Here is a 27,995-nt window from a genome sequence, read left to right as displayed (position 1 = left end):
AGAGCATCAATGAAAACAAATATAAAACACAAAACACAATACTAAAAGCTAAATACTAATACTAAGTATACAGGGTGAAAATAAAGTACAGTGCTGAGTAAAGTAAAGTGCCGAGTTTGCCATGTTCACGTTTCATTATGTTCACACTTACCAGTCTTTACATACTGTACTAACTCTGTTTATGTTTACCTATCCTTATTTAGTTATTTGGTTGGTATCTTCCTGTATTAAGGAGTCAAATAACACTGGATTTTGTTAATCTGCAAAGGATTATGCAAAAGCAAGAAATACATTTTGAGCATTCGTACGAGATGTTTTGTTTCAATTCATGTAACAGGGTGCACAATAAAGTGTGACTGAATGAACATCTGAGGTGTAAAGTCATCATTGAAGTAAACCAGAACCCTCTCTTGCTTCTTTTTGGATAAGGTTGCAGCAAAATGATATCTCAGGCCCCCCTCTCCTCACATCCTGCTCCGTGATGGAGCTTCCACCCCCTTCTGTAAACCGGCCCTCCCCTGGGGAGGGGGGGGGGGGACTCTCCTTTGTGCTGGGACTGGAGCATGGCTCCATCTGGCACTGGGCACCGGCAGATTATAGATTCTGGGCGGGGTGCGCCTTCCATTCAGAGCGGATGGGAGACATCAAGGAAATCATGGAATTAGTATCAAGTTTATAAATGCAGCTGTGGTCATATGGGACGAGTCAGCACTAAAGGCGGAGCACAATCCATTTAGGAAGGAATAGTCAGGGTTAGAAACGGCCTTCAGTCAGTGTAACCAAAAAGAGTATTGTCCCTTTAAATCGACCAGCCTCTGTCAGGATGAGAGGGGGGTAGTGAGCGCCTTGTGTGAAATGGTACCCTGAAGTGACATCATGCTCAGCCAATCGGGAGCCTCGCCTGAGCTCCGTCCTCCTCCCTGGCTCCGGAGAGGAGTGTGTGGCCGCCGCTGCTGCTGCTGCTGCTGCTGCTGCGGGTGGAGGGTCCAGGGCATACTTGCCTCACATCAGGTACAGAGTGTGTGTGTGTGTGTGTGTGTGTGTGTGTGATTGTGTGTGTGTCTGTTTTCCAAGCTATTTATCCATGTATTCATCATTGTGATGGCTAACTCTTTAGCTGTGGGAGTGCATGTTGAGAAGATGATGAGGGAGGAGACTGAACATGGCTTTGTGTGTTTCATAACACTCCTTAGATGATGTCACCTCCATGACTGCAGCCAGGATGGTGGTGTGTGTGTGTGTGTGTGTGTGTGTGTGTGTGTCATGTTTGTGGTTCAGGCTGTAGCCACATTCAGAGAATGGGAACATCTTATTTTGCACCAATGGGAGGTTTTCTAGTCGCCATTAGCCTTCCCTGTCGGACTGGTAATACAATGTAAACAAAGATTAATTGCATATTATTCCATGATTCTATTTATACAATTTAGGTCAGCAAAGAATGCATTTGCATCCTGGAAATGATTCCCTTCATGTGCTCATACGTGTGTGGGTTGATGTCAGTGTGAGCCTCCAGTGCAGCATCCATTATGTGGATCATACGGCACGATGTGGGCGTCCACACCGGTGTCGTCTTTAGGCTCCCACCATCCTCCAGAGAGACGCCACGACAGAATGGACCCGAGACACGCGTCCCTGCCCCTCATCTCCCTGTCCTCTCGGACGTTTGCAACTCCGCTTCGTTCCATCCTCCAGGAATAGTAGACGCACGCTCGCACTCACTTCCTGTGCCGGAGGTTAACTCTTTGTTTCCACCGGCTCAGATGACGACGCTTCGCCTCCGAGGCCCGAGCCAGGGAGTCACCGGGGGCCGCGTGACACCAGACGGGGATGCGTCCTGTTGTTGACGAGACGGGGGAGCAAAGGTGAGTCTCGGAGCGGCAGTATGATCCACTTACAGCGACCTGAGATTCACTTTCAGCTCCTAAGTCAACAAGAAAGCTTGCGTAACTTGACTTTGGACCATGTGTGGATGAAGTCTAACTTTCTATGCTGTGCTCAGGCCCGTCTGGTCAGCGATGGCAAAGAGAGATTACCTGCTGGAGGCGGCCAAGCAGATCCGCATGGCGCTGGACAGCGAGGTCAACGAGGACTACGAGGCCGCCTTCAGCTCCTACAAGAACGGGGTGGACTTGCTGCTGAACGGGGTTCAACGTAAGCGGACGCCACCCGGTCTGACACGCGAGCGTTGAAGCCATGTGGGACTGTGAATGGGGGATTGGAAGAGGCGTGTTTGAACAGGACATGTGATGGGAACACGTGGGACGGAATAAGAAACAGGAAGTGACAAACCAAAAGTTAAACACAGATTTTCTTGCTGGCCAGACATTTCTCCCTCGCAGTGTTTACCGTTATTCTAGAGAAAGACTCTTGTCTGTTAGGTTCAGTGAATTCCCAGAGATCCGGTGTTTTTCTTTTCTAACAGAGCCCAACTGTTTTACAGTGGATCCGAACAAGGAACGTCGGGAGGCTGTGAAGAGGAAGACGACCCAGTATCTGAAGAGAGCTGAAGAAATCTTCATCACGCATCTGCAGGACAACCTGGGGAAGGGAAGCTCTCATTTAGGGGTAAGACAATCCATCATCCTGCCATTTACAAAAAGTGAATCTTACCGTCACTCATTTGCTCCGAATGTGCGGTGAATGTAATTCCAGTGGAGGGTTGACGCCTTAAGTCTGATATTGTATAAATAAGCATGAACACAAAAGAGCACGTTCTCCGTTGCTTCTTTCATGAGACTTACTCATCCCAAACACTGAGGGAGACACGTCTTTCTTTGTGCTTCATTGTTCTGTCGCTGACATCCTGCGTGACCTTCATCACCAGGGTTACAGCAGCCTGAGATTCCGTCCAATCAGACACTTGAGTTCACCTGTGGAGGATCTGGAGATGTGCAAGGTGGTGGGAGTGACTGACAAAGTAAGACGGTGAAAGACCCCCGTGTTTCTGCACCGGCGTTGGCTTCGTGCCGCGACACTCATCGACGTTGTGCTGTGTTCTAATTCCAAAGGTCCTGATTGTCCAGAGTATGGTACACAAGGAGACGTTTGTTGTGAAGGTGAGTATTCAGTTTATTTCCTCATACTCTAGTAAATCACAGGTGCAGCCCAGAGAAGCCACGATTGTGCTTTCCTCTGGGTAATAATACATTTAAATGAACAGGGCCGTATGTCTACATATAGTCTATGCACTGAAAGTGGAGATGTTTTGGGGGTTGTTGCCGGGCAGGAAGCCAGTACTTATATATCCTTAGGCAGTTGACGCTCTGCATCCTGTCTTACTGAGTATCATCCAGCATTGATCGGCTTGAAAGCTCTCACCCTTTTAGTCAATGCAAGTGCACCTCAGTGACCAGAGAGACACGGTTACACACACACACACACACACACACACACACACACACACACACACACACACACACACACACACACACACAGTCATCTCGAAAGGGGATATTTCTTTTTTCTTTTAACCATCTCTGATTAGGTTCCCTGTGTTTTGTGCACATTTCAAAAAAACATTATGTGTGTGTGTGTTCTTGCAGAGTCTGGTGAAGTCGAGCTGGGAGAGCAGGGACCGGTCGACCGTTATTCCTCAGGGCGTGCCGTACATGGTGAAGCTGCTGCGATATTACGTCAGCGAGGACGTCGTGTACCTGCATCTGGAGCACGTCAAAGGTGAGCTGCAGGACGACGGCTCCGCTTGGTGGATTTTAAGAAGTGAATGTGCTCCGATGTCTGATCCAGTGTGTGTGTCCCCCCCCCCTCCCCCCTGATTGCCCTAGGCGGGAGGCTCTTCTCCAAGCTGCACAAGCTGAGGAACGAGAAGGCCAAGGAACACCCGGAATGCTTCGTTTCTGGCCAACCCAGCATCAAGCTGAAGACCAGCTACACCTCCCCCACCATCAGCACAGACTACCAGCGCCACGGCAGAGGGAGCGCGGGAGTCACTCCGGATCAAACATGCGACGAGAGCCCGGACACCGACTTCCCCACCTCGTGGGATGAGACTCAGCGGCGGCTGGACAGCTGCGGGACCCACTCCTACATCGAGGAGACGGGCTGTCTGCAGAACACGCGCTCCGCGGCGTCGTTCTACACCGAGCTCGATCGGCTCACTCTGAACCCGCAGGTCGACGCCCGCATCCATCCACCGGCTCCCAGCTTGTGTTTGCACTCGGGCGAAACCCGGGAGCAGCCGGCTCTCCCTCTCGCCTGCTCTCGTGTCAGTCAAGCTCTCGATGTCATGTCCGAACTGCGGAAGGATAAAGCGGCGTTGGGACTGACGGAGTGCAGCTCGGAGTTCGAAGTGGCTTGGAAAGTTGCGGATCCAGTTCATAACAGCGTACAAATGAACCCCTACGCAGTGACCGGCGGTCATCTCAACAGCCCGCTTGGACAAACTCCACCTCACACAAATCAGGGAAACCGTGAAACTAACGGTTTGAGTTCATCCCCGGCCATTTTGCATCTTCCTCTCCATTGCCAAACCCAGATCTGTGGCAAGGCATCGTGGGAGACCAAAGGCTCGCACCGAGGATCTGTTTTGACGGGGAACTCTGCAGATGTGGCGACGGACTCGAAGAGAGACGGCAGCAGTCCCACCACAGAGGAGAGGAACGGCATGGTGGTCGTCAGGAGCACAGACAGAGCCGTGTTCTCTGACCACACGGACGTCTCAGAGACTTCTGGCCCTTTCTCCGCTTCCCGCGGCGTTGCAGGGAAACGGGGGCCGTTTTCAGGGATCGCCTCGGCCCTCTCAGAGGTGTACAAAGGGGAGACGTGTTCCAGTGAGACGATGGAGGGTGTGGAGGAGGCCTGCGAATTGCTTTGTCCCGGAGAGGTGGCATTGGGAAAAGAGCACTCGTTTGTGGGCTGGTTGTCCTCCAGCGCCACCGGCGCCTCGTCCCACGTGAGGGACGAGGCGCCGGATGATTTCTTTAAATCGGAAGAATCGGAGGGGCAGGGGGACGACCAGATCATCGAGGTGGATGGCTGGTGCCACCTGCCTCGGTTCCCCGGGAAGTCCTCCACGTCTACGGGTAAGGCCGTGCCGACCTGCTGGGGGCTTCCGGAGGCAGAGGTGCGTGTCTGGGGGGCTCAGATTCTGCTGGCCCTGGAAAGTCTTCATCAGCAAGGCATCCGGTGTCGGGACCTCAACCCGAAAAACGTTCTGCTCACTAGCAACGGTGAGTTCATCGTCAAATACCCGGGAAAGATTGCATGTGGGATCCTGCAGTACTTTAGATGTTAAATCAAATGCGATGTTTTCACAGGAAAGGTGTGTTTGACTTTTTTCGGACAGTGGAGTGAGGTCCAGTCAGAGATCAGCTCCAAAGCCATGGAACAGATGTACTGTGCGCCAGGTAAAGATATGCATGACGGTCCAATGAAACCACCTAGTCTGCCACCTAGTGGTGGTACTAAGCAGAGCACCTTTACACATGGGGTCAAATTGCATGGCAATATTCACACATCGGCAGAACATTTTAAACGTGTTCAGGATGAACTAAACTCGGCTCGTATGTTGACAGAAATCGGTGGTGTGTCCAGGGTGACGGAGGCCTGTGATTGGTGGAGCCTTGGGGCTTTGTTGTTTGAACTCTTAACAGGAATGGTAAGTGACGTCTCCACAAGCACGTCGACTCAGAAGTCTGCAATGTCTGTCCTTTTTTTGCACCCGTCCCCCAAACTGTGGCCCCGGGGTCGAGGCCCCTCACGCGCTCTCCTCCCTGTGCCTGCAGCCGCTGTGGCAGCTCCATCCAGCAGGAATCCTTTCTCACACCCAGCTGGTCATCCCCAACCACCTGAGCGCCGCGGCTGCGTCTCTGCTCACAGAGGTGAGACCGAAGGCGTGAAGTGTGACGCTCGGTTCCTTAACTCGTGATGTAATCTTCTACTCCTCTCCATTGTGCCGCTTCAGTTGCTTCAGTTTGACGCCGGCTATCGCTTGGGCTGTGGAGGCGGAGGCGTGAGCGACATCAAGTGTCATCCCTTCTTCAGCAGCGTCTCCTGGAAGGCGTTGAGCTGCTAGCGGGGGCCGCTGCCTCACCTCTGACCCCTGTGTTCTGCATGCGAGCTGAGCAGCGACTCCTCGTGTGGCCAGAGTGGGAACAGCACCAACCAGAGCCTGGTTCTCTTTGTTTCACAAAGAAAAATGACAATAAAAACAGAATGTCGCATCCAAAATATGAAATTAATTTATTATTTTACTTTGGGGACTCGTGATTGCAATTTTAGTACCGTTGATGCAATTTGGGAATATTTACATTTGTCAGTATCCATGCATCACCATGCATGAAAAAACTGACAACGTATTAGAGTAAATTCTGACAATTACAAATGTTCGGACTGTCCACCATTACATTCTGTAAAATAACAAGAATATCAGGCAATAAATTGTTACTTCTTTTCGATATCTGTACTTTATTCACAGATGAGCTCGATAGAGTAAAGCAAGGTCCCAAAATACCATTAGAAGTTTATCTCTGACTTATTCAAAAGGTATTCTGACTTGTTGAAACTTATTAGTTATGAAACAACATTCAACAACCCACTGACACGCAGGTGACAAGTTAAAGGGAACACCTGAATACATGAGGGCAGAAACAAGAACATGCTTCCATTCAAGGTTTCCTGAATAAGCAGTGGACAGCTTAGTGAGAGTTAGCCACTAACTTAGTGAGTTAACCACTAACTTAGTGGGAGCTAGCCACTAACTTAGTGGGAGTTAACCACTAGTTTAGTGAGAGCTAGCCACTAAGTTAGTGAGTTAACCACTAATTTAGTGAGAGTTAACCACTAACTTAGTGGGAGTTAACCATTAATTTAGTGAGAGCTAGCCACTAACTTAGTGGGAGTTAACCACTAGTTTAGTGAGAGCTAGCCACTAACTTAGTGGGAGTTAACCACTAGTTTAGTGAGAGTTAACCACTAGTTTAGTGGGAGTTAACCACTAGTTTAGTGAGAGTTAACCACTAGTTTAGTGAGAGCTAGCCACTAACTTAGTGGGAGTTAACCACTAGTTTAGTGAGTTAACCACTAGTTTAGTGAGAGCTAGCCACTAACTTAGTGGGAGTTAACCACTAGTTTAGTGAGAGCTAGCCACTAACTTAGTGGTGGCTCTTTGAACCTGTGACCCATCTGTGTTTCAAGTGGACGAGCTGTGCCGTTTCTCCTCCTGTACATGTAGGTGTCAATATGTGAGCATCAGACAAAAGGCCAAAACAAAAGCTATAGTCGAATATTGCAGCTTTTTATTCTTTATTTTTCTTCCTTCTTAAATAGTCTCTTATACAGCATAAAGAGAATTGTCCTCATTCCTTGTGAACCAGACGGCATGAACCTCCAGCGACTTCTTCATTTAGCGCCGAGTGTTTCTTGGTTTCTGGCCCAACTTGAGCTCTTTGTTCTCCTCTCAACCCAAACAACATGTTACTAGGCAGTTTCTCTCCATGTTGGTCATTCACCTCACAGCAAGTTGAGATTGTAGAAAATGACACAAATGAGTAATATAATATATATTCTGTTTGATCTAGAGACCAGCAGCACCGACAGCCCAGACCCATTTCCCCACCGCCATCACGGCCAGCTGTACAACGCATGACTGTTCTCCTAAAATCTACTTTTTTTTTAGAGTTAACCAACACAACAAAGCATCAACTGCAGTCAGGTCTTCGTCAGGTGGGCACCGCCACCGTTTCTGATGGTTGGTTGGGCCTGGAGTGCATTTACATGTCGAGGAGCAGCACCCTGGGGTCCTCCACCACGGACTTGATCTTGCGCAGGAACAGGACGGCCTCTCGTCCGTCGATCAGGCGATGGTCGTACGTCAGGGCGACGTACATCATGGGGCGGATCTCCACCTGAACCAGCAGGAAGGAGCCGATGCATACACGATGACAAGCATGCACACAAGTGAAGACGGAATCATGAATCGGCAAACGGAGCTGTGATGTCGGACAGATTCTACCAGCCAGAAACATATGTTTACAATTAAAAACAGCAAAGGTTTAATTGAGTATACACTACCGTTCAAAAGTTTGGGGTCACTTAGAAATGTCTTTATTTTTCAAAGAAAAGCACTGTTTTTTCAATAAAGATAACATTAATCAAAAATACACTCTCTACATTGTTAATGTGGTAAATGACTATTCTAGGTGGAAACGTCTGGTTTCTAATGAAATATCTCCAGAGGTGTATAGAGGCCCATTTCCATCAACTATCACTCCTGTGTTCTAATGGTACATTGTGTTTGCTAATCGCCTTAGAAGACTAATGTCTGATTAGAAAACCCTTGTGCAATTATGTTAGCACAGCTGAAAACAGTTATGCTGGTGATATAAGCTATACAACTGGCCTTCCTTTGAGCTTGAAGTTTGAAGAACAAAATTAATACTTCAAATATTAATCATTATTTCTAACCTTGTCAATGTCTTGACTATGTTCTATGAAATGTTCAATTCATTTGATAAATAAAAGTGTGAGTTTTCATGGAAGACACGAAATTGTCTGGGTGACCCCAAACTTTTGAACGGTAGTGTATATATTTAAGTTACTTGCCCTGTGGGACCACTCTATTCCTACATATGTTATCTTATTGTGTATTTTATGTATTTGCATGTTTGAGCGAACTCACCTTGCCACCGACTGCTACGGGCCTGTCGAAGATGCCATGCATGCCTAGAATAGCAGACTGCGGGGGGTTAATTATCGGTGTGCCGAACATGGACCCGAACACGCCGCCGTTACTGATGGTGAAAGTTCCTCCGTCCATGTCCTCAACCGCCAGCTCATTCTGGCGGGCCTACGAACGCACATCAATCACACGGTGAGGAAGAGAATAGACGTTCTCAGGAATAACAAAGCAAAAATTAATAACTCCAAACACGACTCCAAATATGCACTGCAAAGAAAAGGTAACGCATTACCTTTTCTCCCAACAAATTAATGGCCTTCTCAATATCAGTGAAATTCATTCCCTCTACGTTGCGGATGACAGGAACCACCAGACCCTGAGAGAGAAGTTCACATTACTTATATGGAAGATGTATGTGGATGTATATATATTTTTTAATTCTTTGTTATTTTTCTTTATTTTATATTAATTTTTTGATTTGTTTGTTAATTTAGGATAGGAATATATAAGCATATTTTTGCTTCTACCTATACCTTTTCAGTCTTTCTGTTTTGTATATTATATATAATAATATTGTATTGTATTTGAATGACTGAATAAAAAATACACACACACACACACACATTAGAGACGCTTACATTTAGCTTTACAGTGTAAATGCGCTCGCGTCACCTTTGGCGTTGCCACGGCGACACTGATGTCGACGTATTCCCTGTACACAATCTCTTTGGTCGTGTCATCAATTACTGGAAAACACAAATTAAGTGTAAACATTGAACACAGAAGAAATACGTAGCCAGGTTGAAACTGTAAATCATTACAAAAGATTCATTTCCTTTTCACGCGTGCCATTTCCTGCTTCATGCAAGCGAGATGAAACCCACGGACTATTTGAAATATGTAAAAGCCAGCAAACCAGACACGCCCCCCCACCCCCCGGTCTTCATTGCGGTCTAACTAAATAAATAGGTCAGGGTGGTTTAAAGGCAGTGAATAAGTCGGTGTGGGTTTTAAGGTTTGGCAGAGGAAATGTACTGAGACTCAAATCCTTTTCTTCACGTCAGACTCTTGCAGTGACTTGTACCCGAGCGTGCAGAGACCGTCAAAGAGACACCGCAAAGGGACGTTTCCGTACCGGCGTTGACAGCAGGTTGGTCAGCCAGGGCGTAGGAAGCAGCCTTCACGAACGCAGACATGAAGCCCAACTTGATGTTGTGCTTTTTCAGGAAGGCGTCTTTGTAAGTCTGCCTCATCTCTGTGATGTTGCTGCAAGGAAATAGAAATAAAATCGGGGATTGCAAATTATTTTAGGATGCTAAACTTTTATGGTAGTACATTTTGAAAGGAAAAAGAAAATAAGCGGGACGAAATGAAAAGCAGGATGTGTGGATTGTAATACACATGAATACAAAAGATGGGAGGTACAGAGTTGCTCATTGTTGAATGTATATTTTGTAATTTATTTTAAAAGTCATCTGTATTACAGAGGAATCACTGAAATTCAATCGGCCAAAACAACGTATGGCATTTATTAACTCCATGAAAATAGTTTGTCATACCCTGCAACTGTGATGAAAGATACAGTCTAAAGATAAGACAAAAAACGCATGTCTTTTTACGGCTATAAAAGAATTCTGTTACAGATCGCGGTGAATTAAAGCGATTGAAATTGGCCCTCTAATCGTTTCATCATTGCTCGTTTTTCTCGTGTATCTCTCTTTTTAATTGTTTGTTTTCCTGTCTCTAACCCTGTTGAAGCTCTAGGGTTTCTCCGCTAACATAATTAGCCCCTCCCAAGACACGGACTCTCCGAGAAAGGAGAGAAGAAGCGATAAAAATCTTCACTTTCTGGAGCCTGTAAATCTTATTGGGCTGTCATAAAAGCCCATATCGGTTGAGGCGGCTCTTCCACTCAGAGCGCAGGTCTCTGTGGGCCCCTACAGATGCTCCGGCCTCCTGCTCGGACCAGCTCCTTCGGCTCCAGATGAGCCCGAGCATGGGAAGTCTTGCTCCAGACCGTCAATGTCAATCTAATTAGGATACATAGAAAACCCTGAATAGCCGAAAGCCGACACCACACATTTGCGGGGAAAAGAAATCCTCAAAGTGTCCTCTTCAGCGCAGGGGGCGAGTGCAGACAATAACATTTCCTTGTAAATTAATAAAACCCGTTTTAACAATTCTTATCTTCGTTTTAGATGGCATTACGACCAAATATTTACATTTCGGCGTTTAAGAGGATATCGGGTTTCGAAAAGCTTTTCCTATTTGGCAGTTTCCAATCTATAACCATTTGTGCAAGTGTTACTCAGGCCTTGAACATACAGTATGTGTACGGCGTACTATTACTTGAAAACATGTTTATAGATATTTAAACAGATTTGGAGCCCCACACTCTACAGTACGGTGTGTCTTTTCCCTTTAATGGCTTCAATTTGTATGTGTTCATGCAGCGGAGCACATCTCACATTTGTTATCTAGAATAGCATCGAGGGCTTAATAATGTAGGTCAACTCATTGACAATTTCCTACCTCATGTCGACCTCATTAAACGTAGTCAACATAGCGCAGGTGTTTTGGGCTTCCTTCAGTCTCTGGGCAATTCTAAGCCTCATGCGGTTCATCTTAACCTGAGACAACAACAAAAGAATGATCAGACTCGGTAAACAGCTCCCAACTCTTACTTTACAAAATCACTAAACAAATCTACAAAAATGGAAGATATCCTTCAATGTTATTTCTGCGCTCTACCCTGCTCTCGGTCCTGGCTCCTCGAGCCCCTCCCTCAGCTTTAGCCCCTCCCCCAGCGGCAGTGGGCTTGATGGCCGAGACTACGAGAGAGACAGAGAGGAGCAGTTAGTGTCTCGACACATCGGGTCAGAGGGACTGGTGAAAGCCTCCGCCGACAATGATTAATCATGCGAGCTGGAGGTCAAGAGCACAGATGTCACGCAAAACAGTTCTCACATGACAAGACCGTCTGTCTCGTGGCAACTAACCTGGTTTGGCGTTCATAGCATGTGCTGGCACAGGTGGCACCGGGGGCATGGCGGTGGGAATGGGGCCCACGGCTGAGGGGGGAGGAGGGGGGGCAGCAGAAGGCGGCGGAGGGGCTGCGGCGGCCGGGGCCTCGGCTTTTGGAGGACCAGCTAAAGACACAGAGGGGAACAGTAAGGATATGACTTGAAGAGAAATTATCTTACTTTGTATAAATCATGTAAAAATACTATATTTAAGACCTCCTTTCCGAAGCTTAAAGAGTGCAGTTCCTGCCTCGACCTTCCCTCCATCGGGGATCAGAAGCTCCTCGATCACCCCAGAAGCAGGAGCGGGAACCTGCAATGACGTCTTAACGGCAGGAAGAACAAATATAAAGCATCAGAATAATTGTCTGTTTAAAAAAAAATGATGTCAATAGTTTTAGTATATTTTCTAAATGTGCCTGGTGCCTAAATACTGACTACATGCTTTTATTCAAGCGTTAACTTATTATCACAAGTTGAATGTAATCGTTCCAGTTTTAGAAATGATCAAACTGTTTAAAAAATGATTTAGTCAGGAGAAAATGACGCCCGTCAGCAATGATTTGCCATTGTTCCGTCACACATGCACCAACATATATAAATGTTTACAGGGTAAAAAGGAATACTAAGCCCTAAAATAACAACATGCTCAAATACTTCCTGTTCGACCACACACTATGGAGGCGTTCACTTTTGTCTACTAGCTACGAGCATTTCCTAACGTGGTCAATTTGTATGACATGTACTTAGTCTTACCTTATCGGTCTCAATTTCGCAGACCACCTCATCCTCCGAGACGGTGTCTCCAACAGCTGGAAGTAGAAAGATAGATTTTATCATCCGAGTGCAAACTGACTGTTTACTGCGGTTGTGATTTGGTATTATTTGTAACATTATTTACAGCAGTGGTTCTCAAATGGGGGTACGTGTACCCCTGGGGGGACGTAAGGCGCTCCAGGGTGGAACGTGAAATTAAAAAAATTATTTATTTAAAATTAGCATCAATTCAAAAAAATTATAATTTAATAAATATTCAATCAGGTGTAAGTGTAAGTTACTAAACTGGCCACTAGTGTCTGATTTGAGAATATATCAAATCAGACAATGCGTAAAATGTTTTTTTTTTTTACAAGAATATTTCCACAGGGGCGAACATTACTGAAAAAAGGTTGAGAACCACAGCTTTCAGGATAGGTACTTACCTTTCTCCCACCTCACATCCCCCTCTGTGACAGATTCCGCAAACGCCGGGGTCTTGACTGTGACAACTTCATCTCCTGGAGAACAAAGTTAAGTAAAATAATCTGTACGTCTTCACTTCTCACACGGGCGGTCGTGCTTTACATTCAAATAAGTGCAGAAATCAAATGCATGTAGGCCGCAACGTACTGTAGGCTGCAGATGTCCTGAAGTACTGGATTTGGAAGACGCTGGACCGGGGATCAGATTTTCTGAAAAAATAAAAGGGAAAATAATCAAATCAGACAAGTAATAAAAATCCCTAAATTAACTCAATTTATAGCCCAAAAGTTAAAAAACAATGACCGATTCAGATGTCTCGTGTGTATGTAACATATGGACACGACATGCAGTGCCTTGTAAAAGCATTCCCCCCCATGTTGGTGTTGATCCTACTCGGTTGCATTACAACCCGGAATCTAAATGGAGTTTTTCTTGGGATTTTATGTTATGGAGCTACTCAGAATAACAGGAATTGGTGCAGTTAAATGTTTTTAATATTGTGAAAACTGAGAAGTGGAGTGTGCATATGTAGCCGTTGCTATGTAGCCCCTAAATAAGATCTGCTGCAACCAGATACACCTGTTCTGAAAGGCCAGCGAGTCTACGACACCGCTAAGCAAGCAGCAACATGAACACCAACGAGTTCTCAAAAAAAAAAATTTGACAAAATAAAAGCACGCATTTCCAAAATGGAAAAAATTAAAACGGCACCACAAAATAAAAAAACACACTTAGACATCAAGGTGTTTTCTTTCTTTAAGCAATGGCTTTTCTTCTGGCCCCTCTTCCCTAAAGCTCTTTCCAAACACTCCAATCTTTGCTGCGGAGCTTTCCAGCTCCTTCAGGGCCGTCTGTCATCTCTTTGTTGCATCTCTGATTGCTGTCCTCAGGGCCTGGTCCGGGGGTTTGGTGGGTGACCCTCTCTTAGCAGGTTTGTTGTGGTGCACTATTATTATTATTTTATTTGCGCTGTGGGATGTTACATTTTAGACTTTGTATGAACCCAACACTGACCTGTTGGGAGAGCTCCTTGGTCTGAATGGTGCTGCTGGCTGAGTGGTGTTGCAGACTCCTATCAGGACAGGTGTGTGAACATATACTAAGATCATCCAACACCTGGATTGCACACAGCTAGACTTAATACAACTAATGACTTCTGAAGGTAATTGGTAGCAACAGTTCTTATTTTGGAGTTTCACAGCTAAGTGGGAGAATGCGTATGCACACACCACTTTTCAGGAAATGTCTAATTTTTTTCACTACACCAATTTTGACTCTTGTGTCTTGCTCCATTGCATCAAATCCAACAACAACAACAACACGGTTGTAATGCAGCAAATAGTAAAAACAACTCAAGGGTGGTTAATACATGTGAAGGCACATGGTGGCAAAGTTATAATAATAATAACTTTATTTATATTGCACCTTTAAAAACAATGTTTACAAAGTGCTCCACAGAGAGTCAAAGCAAAACAAGTGGAATAGCAAGAAACCAATATTACATTTAAAAGTATATATTAAAATAAAAAATTAAATGGAAAATAAAAAATGCATTAATTAAAAACCAAATAAATTAAAAACAGACAACTAAATTAGGGGAACCAAAGTTCTGCATAAAAAGACTAGATCACTTAAAAGCTGTTCTATTATGACACTATGAGAGCCGGTGTCAACGACTGAGGGACTGAACACCGTCCATGACATTCCTCAGATCTAAGGTGAGACAGGTGGACTTACAGTTGCTTGTCACTTCAAATAGTTTGGTGTTTTAGTGAGTCAACATACTTACACATTGTTGTTCAACGTGAGAGCGCGGCTAGCTGACAGAGCTGCAAGACAATAGACACGGACAATGAGTTAACGTCTTGCTGCAGCACTAGATTGAGATTTAAGACGTCATGCTTGAACAACACATACCTGACGTGGCCCGACGAGCTAATGCATTATTCCCCTGTGACAACATACAGTGAGTGATTACAAAACGACGTCAACTTTTTAAATATTAATGATTGTGCAGAAACATAACTCAATGTCTCGAAGACAAGGTCAATGACTACGTCTAACAGTGTTAATAAATAACAATTGGGACATGGAGTGAAAACAAGGAGGTGAGTCAGTGCTGTGGTTCAAAGGTCACTTCCACGAGCGAGACGATGACTTTAGTCACGATCAACACAGTTACCTGGCACACAGGTGGCTGTGCACATGTTATTTTAGCAGCTAACTTTACACGAACAGATCCAACGTCAATCTGACAACTAACGTTGAGACACTAACCGGAACTTCACTGACACTTGACTTTGCTGACTTATCCTCTCAGTTACACTCTAAACCAAGAAGACGTTTACAGATTACTTCCGTTAACTTCGCTATAATAGTCCTTGTGCATTTCTCTCTAATAAACCTCAACGTGACCTCGACATGACAGCTAGAAGCAGAGCCAACCGACCGTTTCATGTAACGCTTCGTGTGTCTAGAGACTTTCTGCTGAGGGTCGAACACCTTTAACATTCATGCGAGAAGGTGAGCCCAACCCCACAGCGGGCACTGCTTTTCACCTGCAGCCCTGGCTCAGCCGGCCCTCGCGAAGGAAGGTGTCATCCTGTCCTTGGCTGACACCGGTACGTCCTGGCCGTGGCCTTCAGCTAACGCTACAGCTAACGCTACAGCTAACGCTACAGCTAAGACTACAGCTAAGGCTACAGCTAAGGCTACAGCTAAGGCTACAGCTAAGGCTAGCTCCGGTAGCGCTGCACACATGAACGCCTCGCGCGCAGCCGAATGCCGCAAGGAGTCCTGCCGACGGTTGCTATGGCAGCGTTTTACTAGCGTGTTGCCTACCTGGCGGATAGCGGAGAGGGAACGGCCAAAATTCCGGGTGACACACCGGGAATGGGATAACATGGTGGCCGTGTGACAGCAGCCTGTCTCCGGTCACAGCGACAAGCCGGGAAAAGAGGAAGTACTGTGGGAGAAACCAAGTGGAGGGGTGGGGGGGGGGCGGGGGGAGTCCTCATTGTGGTCCCTTCTGAATCGTTCGAGACAACTTTAAAGAGTGGCTAAAATGTATCTCCATATAAAGAATTTAACCACTTTCACAGGTGATTAACAGGGAATATAACATAATAGAATAGAATAACAGAGAGATAAGATAAGATACGATAGGGCAATGCATGATAAATATGCATTATAGAAACATAATAGAACAGAATAAAAGATAAGTTTCAACTGAAAAAGCTAATATTTGGTTGGGTTTTGGCCATTACCTTCAAATATGCACCAGATAGTTTAAAATATATATTATTATTATTATTACTACTATTATCATTATTATTAATGTTATTATTATTATTATATATACATATATACTTACATATACGTACATTTATATCCATACTTGTATTTATTCAACGTGTCTATGTGTGTTATGCTGTGTCTGTTTCACTGGGCCACCAATGAAACTCTTTGGAGCTAAATAAAACGATTGACTGATTTAAGGATCGCAACAGATTAGTCTATATTGATGTATCGGGCCTACATCATGTATTCATACAGTTTCCAGTTAAAGGTGACACTCACAATTATTGGCCTTTAATTGTTGGTAATTCAGTAGCCTTTAATCTCAACCACACTGAGTTCACCATCACTCCAACACCGTACACATGTTCCTCCTTGTCTTGACATTATGTCGGCGAAGTGCGTGCACCTCACTGCTTTCACATGGCCACGCCCCAGCTGTGTGTGATGCCTCCACTCTCGTCCTGTGCAACTGTCAGTCTGCGCAGGCCATCAGCTCGGCAGCACGTCCCGGCGCAACAGGTAAGGTCCCCGCCGCGCACTGTGTGTGAACTGTGGCTGCATCCCTGGAGACGCGTGACTAATAGGTGCTGCAGCTCAAGCCGCTCCAGAAGCCACCACTTGAGTTGAGTGGTTTTTCACGAGAGGTATTTTTGACACTTCATGCATGCTTTTCTTTTTTTACAACAGCCTACAGCTGACAACTATAATCTAATGTATGGTGAGTTGTTATTATGTTGTCCAGTGTCTATTTTATGTGTCATAATATATGTAAATGAGTTTCAAATTAACACAATTGGTTGTAAATTGTTTGTTCTCCATACAGTGCACATCAGCTATAACCAGTGTGTCCGTTATGTGGCAGGGCATTTTCAAACTGAAAAGAGTAAAGGAGACATTTAAATTAATCCTGTCCACCATTAATAGGACAATTAAATTATCTCAAAATGTGCAAAATAAGTGAGTCGTTTTTACATATTCTCTGAAAAGAGTTTGGTACCGAAAGAAGGTTTTAATTAAATAAAAAATATAGACATAGGTGGGACTGACATAGAATGCACTAACATATACATAAATATGGTCTTTTCAACTCCATCTGCTCCATTTGTATATAAAGAAATATTTTGAATGAATTAGTTCAACAATGTACTTGCATCACATGGTGTGAAAATATTCTCTAAAAAATAACTTAAAAGGAATAAAACTAGGGTGGTGGGATCTCTTTTTACCAAGATATTCTCTTCATCATTTCTTAAGATGACTACTATAAAAAAGGTTTTCATGATACATTCTCCTGTAAATAATACACAGAGCAGTTTCTTGTGCGTGGTGGTCGATTGCTTTCAGAAGCTGTATTTACCTTTCATAAGTATATCACATTTGTTATTGTTATCCTTTGTGTTGTATTATTACAACCACATGAAATTATACAAAAGGACGCACTAGCTTTTTTAATAAGGTTGTGCATTTTGTTTTTCTCTCTCTCTTTTATTTAAAGGGCTGAGCATCTTGCAAATATTGCAGTGTCCTTTGTTTTTCTATCATAAGTAAAAGTAATTCTGTATTTGCTTGTTAATGCAGACATTTCAAGTCAAAGTCTAATTTCAGGTTTTCTAAACAAAACTACAGAATTACCTGTGAATGAATCTGATCAAATGAATGTACTTTATTTTACGTACGTAAAGCATCAAGAGAAATGACATTATCATGATTGTTTATTTAAATTGCACTGTTCAACAACAATCATAGAGACAAAAAAGATTCAAACATGTTTCACTTTAATTTGCAAAATTCAAAAAGAAATATAATAAATACACATGCAGGATTTAAGAACAATAAAGGGGTAAAGCATAAAAACAAATGTGTTTATCATCCTAACTGTGTTGCTGTGTTTTCTGTCTTTTCAGACTCTTGTATTTCATAACTCTGACTGCGCAGCGTGTGTCTGAAAGCCAGTTTTCTCAGCCGGCCCGAACCTCAGTTGACCAGAACATGCACAACTCCAGCGAAGGCTGCCTCGACGACGACAAACCCGATGTCATGTTGCCTTGCTTCCGCAGAAACATGTATGACGAGCCTCTGGCCTCGTACTCCAGCGGCTCCATCATCTCTCAACTCCTTCGCAAGACAATGCACAACAAGAGGGCGCTAGATGAAAGCCATTTCTACCTCTCCAGCTCCACTGCCGCTGACTCCGGCCAGGAGGACCAGTGCAGCGTCTCTTCAAAGGACAGCGCGGTGGAAGCGCCCTCTCCCAGTGGTCACGTTTCTACCGGAACCGACACGGAGGGGGAGCACCCCGTGCCGGACCACCTGCAGGCCAAGAGGGCCAGAGTGGAGAACATTATCAGGGTCATGGCGGGCTCTCCCAACAGCAGGCAGCATGGAGACAGTGAGAGGCCCGACTCGGATGCCAGAGACACCAGAGAGGCCAGAGAAGCATACAGGGAGAACAAACGTAAGCAGCGGTTGCCTCAGCATCAGGAACACAGTGTCGGAGCACCGGCCAACAGAAGACCCGGAAGCGGCAGCAGTGACGACTGCAACGCCAAAGATGAGGAGTGTCACAAGCTGAAGGAGCAGCTCCACAGCATGCAGAGGCTCCTGCGTCAGCTCCAGGAGAAGTTCCTCCACGTTTACAACCGAGAAGACCCCGAACGCAACGACCGAGATGAGACGGGAGTCGCCGTGGAGCGCGACGGCCTGGCGGAGTCGCGCCACGCGAGCACCGAAGATGAATTCGAAAGGAAGAACAGCCGAGTGACCGCGGAGTGCGAGGACCGAATGAAAGCAGTCGGTAATCCGGCGCACCGGAGAGAAAGTCCGAACCTGCAGGAAGCCCTGAAGCAGGAGCTCTCCAGGGCCGTGACTGACTGTGTGGACAGGGTGTTCAAGAAGGTGTCCTCCGCAGGGCTGGATCTGTCCCCCCAGCAGCGCATGTGTTCATCTCCAGAGATGCTGATCGGTGTGGGTGCAGACAGGAAGAGCGAGCAGGCCGGCTCCACCCAGGAACGGCGTCAGGACGAGGAGGCTGCGGGGAAACCCCGCTCTCTCGAGTATTACGAAAGCTCCGAGGCCCAAAGTCCACAGGACCAGACGGAGGCACTGTCACTGGTGGTCCGCAAGCCTGCCGTGACCCCTCTGAGCTCAGTGCCCCCCACGGTGAAGAGGCCCTATCCTGTGCACCAGACACCATTTCAGTTCAATTACAGCACCCCTCTGCACGACAGTCAGATCCTAGAGCATCTTCTCAAGTACGGGCCCCATTCCAGCTTTGGAGGTCTCCCTTGCATGCCCCCATCAATGGACAGGACCTCCCCGGACTCGGTGGAGCTGCCCTGGGAAACCATCGCCGTGAGGTCCAAGGTGACGTCCGGCCACCTCGGACACCACCCCCGTGCCTCGGCCCTGGGGGGAGTGACGGTGGACAATCTGTGTCTCCCTCACGTCAAGATCGAGTGCGGTGAACTGATGGCAGAACGAAACCCCTACATGTCACTCAACATATCCTTTCACAGAAAAGAAATAGCAATGCGTTTTGCCTTTTCTTGATGCAAGATTTTAAACAGTGTTGCTTAATAATAATGACAAAATCAATCGAGACAATAGACACATATATATTTTTTCAATATATGTAGGTTGAAAATGCAGTGATGTAAAAAAAAGAGACTCAACTGTTTTATTTTATTTTAAACTGTCTGAATATAAAATAGCTACTATAGAATGATCACATATTATGATAAATTAATTTACACAAGTATTACAAAAATTGCCTTGGAAATACCTGCAGTGAAAACCTTTATGGAACATAATATTCCGCACTGAGACTGTTACAGCAGGGTTTGTTCGATCATATCTCATTTATTTAATATTTGCCTTTTATTTAATACAAGCTCCTTCTATTTGAGCTCTTCTTTGTGAATAATGCTTGAGCTTCATTGCAGCACGGGCAGTTCCACTAACAAACTTCAAGGAGAATTTTTTCTTTGATCTTGCTAACCCCGGAGAAAATGAGAGCGTCTTCTTTAATCTGAGCGGAGTAATGACTTTAAGTTTAGAAAAAGACAAATAAAAAGGAATACAAGGCTTTGATAAGAATTGCCAGGAACAAAAGCCAATTTTTCAAAGGCAGAGAAAGCATCGGTTTCTGTTTCAGGAAGCGTCATTTTTTCAGACTTGAAAAGGTGCAGGATCTATTTCTCCATCATCAGAGTGATAGGGGTGCATCTAAAAGGTCACATCTGAGTGCTGGTGGAAACCAAAAGTGCCTCCCAACCATAGCACTTGAGCTCTTGTCTTGAGCATTTGTTGTTGGATACCTTTGTCAGAATGTACATGATTGAAATAGAGTGCAAGATAACAGTTTTATAGCCTCATAGGAACCCAAAGAAAATCCCTCTGGGATAACTTATTCTATTCAGGAGGAAATGTGTGATTTATTTGCGTATGTGTTTGCCGACATTCACATCACAGAATATCTACATTTCATCATTCTTTGTTTAAGTTAATTTACAGAAATAATTTCTTCACCATCGCTCTTTGTAAATTAAATTATGCTAAAATAGTGACCTAAGTGTTCAGCATTGTGGATTCTCTTGTCGCGACGCATCAGATAGGAATATTATGGGCTGCCTCTCAGGATTCGCTTTATCTCCATAGAGCAAAGAGCTCTGCTTCTCTTTGAACAATACCCAATAAATCTTTCATCCCAACTTCCATATTTCAAAGGTAGGCTTCCCTAATAAATGTATGGCGTGGTGACCTGATACGGAAATATTATGACCTACGGCGTGGTGGTGGACTACAGAGGAAATGCTCCTGAGCGTCTTCATTGCATATAGGGGGAAGCTTGAGAAGGTGTTGAATTTATTAAAATGTTCAATAGAGGAAATATATGTTGAGATTTTACACTATTTATTTATTTCTAAAAAATATACTGCTAACCTAAAACGCTATTTAGAAAATATATTATTTGTAACCTTTTAGTAAGATTTTACAAAATTGCAGGATTTTTATATATTTTTTCCGAGGAAAAAAGAATATAGCAACATATGTCTTCTTTAAATCAACTTAATTATATCAGAAAATAAGCTCCTTTTTTCAAAACGTTTCAAAACAAGCTGTCTGAACTGCCAGGCATGAAGTGCTTCACTCTCTAATTAAAAATCCCTAATCTAATTCGTAATTCTGTTTTGCCAATACGCACATGTTAGGGTCATTATTGACTCCCCGGTTAATGCCGAGCTGTTCTTTAGGGAAATTCAATTTAGCTGAAGATTGAGGCAACACAATACTCTGGTCTGCTATCACTTTGCACGGGACTTGATTCAGTCTGTTGTATTTAATTGTCAGGTTTTTTCTGCCTTAACTTAAATGTGAACATCCAGGAGGGCCTCACCCCGAGCCATCTGAAGAAGGCCAAGCTCATGTTCTTCTCCACCCGCTACCCCAGCTCCAATGTGCTGAAAACCTTCTTCCCTGACGTCAAGGTAATTAATTTTTACGTATAAATAAATCTATTTTTATTTAACATGTCAAAACAACCGGCGGGATTGTTTGTCCTGTGCTTAACTCCCCGGTATCTACTTGTCAGTGTGTGTTTGGGACTCCAAAATCAGCAGTGTGTCGGAGGAGAGAAACACAAACGCAGAGGGTTTAAAGAACAAAGCCACTGAGCTGCTCGTATGTCCTGGGGGCAGAGGGAGATACAGGGGCATTCTCTCTTTAAAAAGGCCACTCCAGTCAGCAAATGGAGTGACAAAGGACTCTGTAGGCAAGGCATTGCTATTGAGTGTCAACACAGAGTTGGTATTAGACTTGTGCGGCGATGAGCTGGCCCGAAACACAACATCCTGTGTATTTTGGCCGTGGGCTCGTGTCACGCCTCCTCTTCTATCTCCTCTTTTTGTCTTCTCTCTTGTCTCCCAATCTGTCTCCTGTTGTTAGCTCATCACCCATCCCATTTATCTCTGCTCCCCTCTTTTCAGTCTTTTCCGATAGGAACAGTACATCCTTTCTGCTTATGTTACAAACTCTCGCTCATACCTCCTTTTCCGGCCTCCCTTTCACTTATTCTTTTCCCGAGTCTCTCTTCCGTCTCCTCGTTCTATCTTCTCTCCTTCCACTGCGGCCCTGGATCCCTGAGCCAGTGCGGGCCCCTGCCTCTCAATCTGCTCTGACCCCGGGGGTCAGGGGGGAGGATGCTGTTGCTGCAGCCCTGCGAACGTCTCCTCCTTGCTTCCAATCCTGTGGTGGGAAGTGGCACTGAACAAAAGGGCACCTAATCCCAGTGTCTGATTCCATCCTATCACCCCGAGTCAATGAGAGGGAAGCTTCCTTCTGTCCTTATGCTGCCGCTTTCTCACCCACCGCACCAGAGAGAAGAAGCGTCTTTGATGCCTGCCCAGCCCTTAGGCATTTTTTCCTGTCTTTCTGGATGAGGAGATAGAATAACAAGACTAATGTCAAGACTGAGTTTAGAAATACAGAGCCCTGACAGATGTTTGTTCACCCCGGACAGTGGTGGGAAAAGCTCAGAGCAATTAATGTCGCATAGAGTGACAGACCATTTGGTGGCATTTTGCCCTACAGGTACCAAATGATGGGTTTCAGTCAATTATTGAAAAGATGGCTAAAACCAAAGCATCAGACGGCCATTTATTTTTTAATTGAAAAGCATTCATATTTTCTAACTTTGCTATGGTCTAACTGAAGTCTGAAATTGAATTGCATATTTCATTTATCCCAAAAAGGATGATCCCTGCTTTCATTTCCCTTCTTCACAGAGAGCTCACGGGTCAGAAAAGCACCTTGTTGGAGCTGTCCGTGATTCATTGTTTCGCTCAAGCACGATCCATCTGGACATATTATTGTCGATGACACGTCTCTGAATGTCAGTCTGCTCCAAACTGAGAGACGGTCTGTGTCTCCTTTCTCTGCAGTTCAACCGCTGCATCACCTCTCAGCTGATCAAGTGGTTCAGTAACTTCAGGGAGTTCTACTACATCCAGATGGAGAAGTTTGCCCGCCAGGCCATCGTTGAGGGCGTCAGCGATATCAAAGACATGACGGTCGGCAGGGACTCAGAGCTGTTCCGGGCCCTGAACATGCACTACAATAAAGCCAATGACTTCCACGTAAGTGCCACTCACTCCTCAGTCCTCCTCTGAGTGGAGCGTGTATGGTTCCGCCGAAATAATTGTATCTTGCTTGTGTGGTTTTGTGATAGGTATTGCTCTCATTGTACATTGTGCGACAGATAAGCAACGTTTCCTTTCATGAGAGGAGCATATGTGCAGGTCTATTCTTCATCCATTGCGGGTTAATCCCCCACAAATCTTACATCAGGACATACATTCGTCACTTTAGACATATTAGTTATATTTTTCACATTGACATTTCTGGGAATGTGCTTATTGGATTTCTGGCCGACATTTGAATGATGAGATTGTTACCCATTACATACTCATATCTGTCAGTTCAATGTAAATCCACAGCTACTAGCTTATAAACCTAGTGAAGTCATCTGTCCCCGCGACTGTTGATAATAACTAATAACTGTTCAGATACAGAGTATAACTCAGCTGAGGGAGCATGAATCACTGCGTCCACAGACCGCCCATTGTTTCAAACTGAATTCTGTATAGTTTATCATAGACAACTGTATTTAATAAAAAGTATTACTCAGGCATAGATCTTGAAATAACTGTTGATGATCGGAGTTAACTGTCTCACACTAGCTTAGCATAAAGCCTGGAAACAAGGGGAATCAGCTTGCCTAGCTCTGTCCGAAGATAACGCAATCCACCTACCAGCGCCTCTTCAACTTTCCATTTACAAGGAATTTATTCTTTTAATGAGCAATCGCCTCCAAATACATTGAATTCTTGTTTCAGAGTTACACATCAAATGAGACGTACACCGTTAAATCGTGGGTTCTGGAGGTGCGTAGTGAGAGACAATAGAGAGAGATCAATCTAAATCTGACAGATAGTGAAGAGTATTTCCCAAAATGTTCCTTCAAACATGGCATTGTGGCCGTCTCACTCACTCTCTGCAGTCTGTTCTCCTGTCAGCGCGCATGTCCGTGACCTGTGTGTCACACTGCACCTGTGGCTGGCCTTTACAGCCACTATCTAAACTCCAGAGTGATGCTTTATCAAACTGTGGGAAGAGGAAGCCGCACAATCCCACTAAAACAACTCAGGATTAGAGGACCGGTACGCCTGAGCGAGACTGAGATTGCTACTGATGCGGAATGCTGAGAAAGACGCTGTGGATTCCGAGGGAGAAGGCCGTTCGGTGGGAAAGGGACCGGATCGTTTTCTTTACCTTGGGACCAAGACATTCCTTTCCCAGGGACGCTTTTGTGTCAGGAGATGAAGGGAAAGAAAAATAACGTATAACTTGTGCCAACAGCTGTTGTGTTCACTGGTCAGTGGACGGGAAACGAGGGCCGCGTGGCGTTTTTCTCCCAGCATCCCTAGCATCTGATGCGTTTTGATGGACCCTGCTGTCGTTATAGGTCACTGCCATTACCCATGTTCACAAGATTATACCTAAACCTAATTTTATCAAGTCTTATAGCACATGGAGAGGGATCCTCCTCTGTTGCTCTCCTGAAGGTTTCTTCCCTTTTTTTCCCCCTGAAGGGTTATTTGGGAGTTTTTCCTGATCCGATGTGAGGTTTTGGGGCAGGGATGTCTGTGTACAGATTGTAAAGCACTCCGAGGCAAATTTGTAATTTGTGAAATTGGGCTATACAAATAAACTGAATTGAATTGAATTATTTGAATCCCCTTTATTCCTGGTGGGATTCACTTTCATGATGTGTTGATGGGTGGAATCCATGCAAAGAAAGCTCACGAGTAGTTTAGGTTGAAGAAAACAAGACTCGCTACTCAAACAGGCATCAAAATGAACGCTAATGATGGCAGCGTTACATTTCTTGTATGTGTGCAGAGAACAAAGACATGAGCTCCCTTTCATCAGTTGGAGTGTTTGAAGAATTGCGCTACAGGTCTTCAAGACAGATTGTTCGGCACGCTCGTAACGCGGCATCACACGGAGCACCGCTTTCCTCATTTGAAGATGATTTTAACGAGATTGACTTCACTTGTGGTTTTCTACTTGTTCTTTCTTCTGCAGGTTCCTGACAGATTCATGGAGGTTTCTGAGATCACCTTGCGTGAGTTTTACAGCGCCATTTCTTCAGCCAAAGATTCAGACCCCTCTTGGAAAAAGGCCATATACAAGGTGATCTGCAAACTGGACAGCGACGTCCCGGAGGAATTCAAGACATCTTCCTATTTATAGGCTGAAGTGGATCGTTATAACAGCGAAGGAATTGGAGTTCGTCACTAACAATTCCAGAATGTTGTCATTCTTTCTTGTAGTGCATTTTAGTGAGGTGAAATGTAGATGTTGGATAATTCATCATTCATAATTCACAGACACATCCATTTTAAATATTAATAAGCTATATAGTCTAAAATGCTGTATGTTCTACTTTTACAAACAATCATTTTGAGATGTTGATGATCCTGTGGTTTATTCTATGGTGAAGTGTTTACTTGTATAATCTGCCTCAACACATTTAGAAAGCTTCTGAGTTCGTAGGTGTTAAAATGTATTATCATGAAACTAGAGCGTAGCCAGGATTTTACTGAACTGGAAGAGGTTTTTTTTGGCAATTACTATCAGTATTAGTTTGCTTTTCATTTAACTTCAGAGCTGTGTGTGTTGTGAACATGTGAATGTGCTACAGTTTTACGTCGCATAGTGTTCTATAATCACGTTGTAAATGTTGAGCTCCCCAGAATGTGCATGTGGAAACAAGTGATTGTTGTGGGTTTTATTATCACGTATAAAAGGTCATGTAAAGTACAATCATTTTCTGATATTTCGTTCACAGACACTGTACCGGATGATTATTACAATTAAAGATGCTGCACTAAATTATAATATACAAATTGTGTGTTATGGTTTTCTTTGGCAATGCTTTCCCATATTTTAGCATTTAAACGCACCAGGTAAATGCTTTGTTTTTAGTTGTAAAAGTTGAACTCTCCCTCTGAACATGGGTCGAGCCCCTGCCGTGCCCCTGAGGTGCCTCTAATCCACGTCCAGCAGCCAGCAGTTAAATGTCCCCCGCACTCTGCTGTCCACATTGTCCACCGAAGCCAATTCAAGTCAACTTTCTAAGGCCTGCATTCATCGTGCGGCCGGTGCGGACAACTGCCATGTCTTAAAAACAGAAACGACCACAATGCATTTCCTCCTCATGACGAACGCCCGAGGTGACCTCATGTCACAGTTGTGCCACCAAAGCAAAATTCCCCAAACCCGTTGACTCTTTCTTCCAGCCCCCCACCCCCCCAACTCAAAGCACGCCGATGGCAAACGAGCACACACAAGCACTCATGCAAGTACGGTGATGGCAGACACATCTCACATTTTGGATGCTTGGGCTCATCATTTCAAAAAACCCCAGTGAATTCAATGTGATGAATTCAATTACGATGACATTTGTATATTTCCCTGTATATGAGCACCGTTGACGTTTTTAGCAAATCAAAATATGGGATTGTATGTTTGCAGGTGATGTTAAAGGAAAGCAACAAGGTGCCTTTGAAATAAAGAGAATAAAGACGTGAATGCACTACAGCGCAGACCGCTTTTTAAACGTTCATTGCTTCTTATCACGATATTGTTAGTGTGCAAAACCAAACATTTAATAGGAAAAACAATTAGGCACCCAAGCACCAATTACATCAGAAATGATAACATTAAGGAAATTAAAACATTAGTTGAATTGGTTGATGACAAAGACTGGAGACAATAAAACCCACTAATCTTTTAATAGATATTTCTTTTCAATTAGATCTGTCTTCTTCAGTAAATTGATTTACATTCTCTACTCAATTAAAATGCCTCTGGTTGAACCAAAGTGCTTTGCTGAAATTAATTTGTTGTGTAACATTTTCTGAACAAGACTTGGTCACCCCTGAAATAATGAAAGAAAACAACGAAAATACCTTCAGTTTGTTCAACTGCCTCTGGCTTCAACTTAAACGGCTCGATATGAAACGATGTTTCGTATGGTCGAAGACAAAACACAGCGTGCTCTGTGATGAAGATGAAATGAAAAGTGGAAGGCAACAGGACGTCATCCATCTCAAACAGAAACCCTGTGTTGGAACAGACGTGTCACACTTTTAACCTCTTTAAAATGAACGTGTTATAATGACTTTGTTTTTAAGGACGCTGTAGTTTTCTCAGTTAAAAGAGATAAATCAATTGGCATCAATCGCTTCGTTCATGGACATGAACGGAGAAGAGTAACAGCATCATCTAGTGAATCTCTGCTGTAGTACACACAGCTCAGCCGGCCTCCATCTCTCACAGTGCAAGTGCGAGATACTCTTTGGTGTAAACAAACTGCTTTCCATTTGAGCCAATCACGAGTCTTCTTTTAAAACCCAATCCGCTCTCAAACCGCGTGTTTCTGACATTAAACACGTGGCATCAGATTCTGCCGTGTGCAGAAGTCTCCACACAGAGGTGCACTTGTCCCTGTGTGGAAACCGAGCGGCTGCTTCTTCAACATCTGTTCACGGGACTGTGAAATCATTTATAATTGTCAACGTCGCATTTTGTGCGATTGTGTTTTTTAAATTTTTTTAAAGCGTGACTGACTGTGCGCAGTCAATGTATGTGTGTGGCGTGATATTAATAGGAACATGAGCCGGTGGCTCCTTAACCGGGTCCTGGAGAGTCTGAGGATCAGAGACCCCTGA

At 44.6% G+C, this 27,995-nt stretch overlaps 3 protein-coding genes across 5 annotated transcripts; 2 read left to right on the top strand and 1 right to left on the bottom strand.

The window, feature by feature from the left end:
- The first annotated feature begins 2 nt into the window (after window positions 1–2).
- On the top strand, window positions 3–6,408 carry rps6kl1 (ribosomal protein S6 kinase-like 1). Of its 3 annotated transcripts, XM_056426423.1 has the most exons (12): window positions 3–1,011; window positions 1,761–1,862; window positions 2,000–2,151; window positions 2,441–2,565; window positions 2,825–2,917; window positions 3,009–3,056; window positions 3,543–3,675; window positions 3,783–5,186; window positions 5,274–5,363; window positions 5,532–5,614; window positions 5,742–5,837; window positions 5,921–6,408. In XM_056426423.1, the coding sequence occupies exons 2-12, from the start codon at window positions 1,828–1,830 to the stop codon at window positions 6,029–6,031; spliced, it is 2,370 nt and encodes a 789-aa protein (XP_056282398.1). In that variant the 5' UTR covers window positions 3–1,011; window positions 1,761–1,827; the 3' UTR covers window positions 6,032–6,408. The 3 variants fall into 3 exon arrangements, 2 of the variants coding, with proteins under 2 accessions (XP_056282398.1, XP_056282399.1); XR_008833178.1 differs by lacking the exons at window positions 3–1,011; window positions 5,921–6,408 and having other exon boundaries at window positions 1,773–1,862; window positions 5,551–5,614; window positions 5,742–5,764; XM_056426424.1 differs by lacking the exons at window positions 3–1,011; window positions 1,761–1,862; window positions 2,000–2,151 and having other exon boundaries at window positions 2,341–2,565; window positions 2,833–2,917.
- Window positions 6,409–7,231: 823 nt separating this feature from the next.
- Window positions 7,232–15,846, bottom strand: dlst (dihydrolipoamide S-succinyltransferase). Its single transcript, XM_056426425.1, has 15 exons — window positions 15,742–15,846; window positions 14,818–14,851; window positions 14,690–14,729; window positions 13,048–13,109; window positions 12,861–12,935; window positions 12,415–12,470; window positions 11,875–11,983; window positions 11,635–11,784; window positions 11,387–11,466; window positions 11,168–11,265; window positions 9,771–9,901; window positions 9,308–9,381; window positions 8,928–9,011; window positions 8,636–8,803; window positions 7,232–7,862 (listed from the first exon to the last, which is right to left on the bottom strand). Exons 1-15 carry the CDS (start codon window positions 15,802–15,804, stop codon window positions 7,728–7,730), a joined length of 1,359 nt encoding a protein of 452 aa, XP_056282400.1. The 5' UTR covers window positions 15,805–15,846; the 3' UTR covers window positions 7,232–7,727.
- A 774-nt stretch (window positions 15,847–16,620) lies between these two features.
- prox2 (prospero homeobox 2) lies at window positions 16,621–26,085 on the top strand. Its single transcript, XM_056426659.1, has 5 exons — window positions 16,621–16,719; window positions 18,136–19,701; window positions 21,579–21,686; window positions 23,139–23,333; window positions 25,345–26,085. The coding sequence occupies exons 1-5, from the start codon at window positions 16,621–16,623 to the stop codon at window positions 25,510–25,512; spliced, it is 2,136 nt and encodes a 711-aa protein (XP_056282634.1). The 3' UTR covers window positions 25,513–26,085.
- Window positions 26,086–27,995: the final 1,910 nt, after the last annotated feature.

This window comes from Pseudoliparis swirei, chromosome 11 (genome assembly GCF_029220125.1).
Source record: "Pseudoliparis swirei isolate HS2019 ecotype Mariana Trench chromosome 11, NWPU_hadal_v1, whole genome shotgun sequence".
Lineage (NCBI taxonomy): Eukaryota > Metazoa > Chordata > Actinopteri > Perciformes > Liparidae > Pseudoliparis > Pseudoliparis swirei.
This window is presented reverse-complemented; position numbering and strand designations above follow the sequence as displayed.

Bases quoted from the DNA above. Each gene is read 5' to 3' on its own strand.
- rps6kl1 (XM_056426423.1), top strand. From the start codon at position 1,828: ATGCGTCCTGTTGTTGACGAGACGGGGGAGCAAAG. The intron at 2,152-2,440 runs GTAAGCGGACGC...ACTGTTTTACAG, and splicing joins GCTGCTGAACGGGGTTCAAC to TGGATCCGAACAAGGAACGT. The intron at 2,566-2,824 runs GTAAGACAATCC...CTTCATCACCAG, and splicing joins AGGGAAGCTCTCATTTAGGG to GGTTACAGCAGCCTGAGATT.
- dlst (XM_056426425.1), bottom strand. From the start codon at position 15,804: ATGTTATCCCATTCCCGGTGTGTCACCCGGAATTTTGGCCGTTCCCTC. The intron at 14,730-14,817 runs GTATGTGTTGTT...ATTGTCTTGCAG, and splicing joins AGCTCGTCGGGCCACGTCAG to CTCTGTCAGCTAGCCGCGCT. The intron at 7,863-8,635 runs GTGAGTTCGCTC...CTGCTGGTTCAG, and splicing joins CCGTAGCAGTCGGTGGCAAG to GTGGAGATCCGCCCCATGAT.
- prox2 (XM_056426659.1), top strand. From the start codon at position 16,621: ATGGCCACGCCCCAGCTGTGTGTGATGCCTCCACTCTCGTCCTGTGCA. The intron at 19,702-21,578 runs ATATCCTTTCAC...TTAAATGTGAAC, and splicing joins ACCCCTACATGTCACTCAAC to ATCCAGGAGGGCCTCACCCC. The intron at 23,334-25,344 runs GTAAGTGCCACT...TTTCTTCTGCAG, and splicing joins ATAAAGCCAATGACTTCCAC to GTTCCTGACAGATTCATGGA.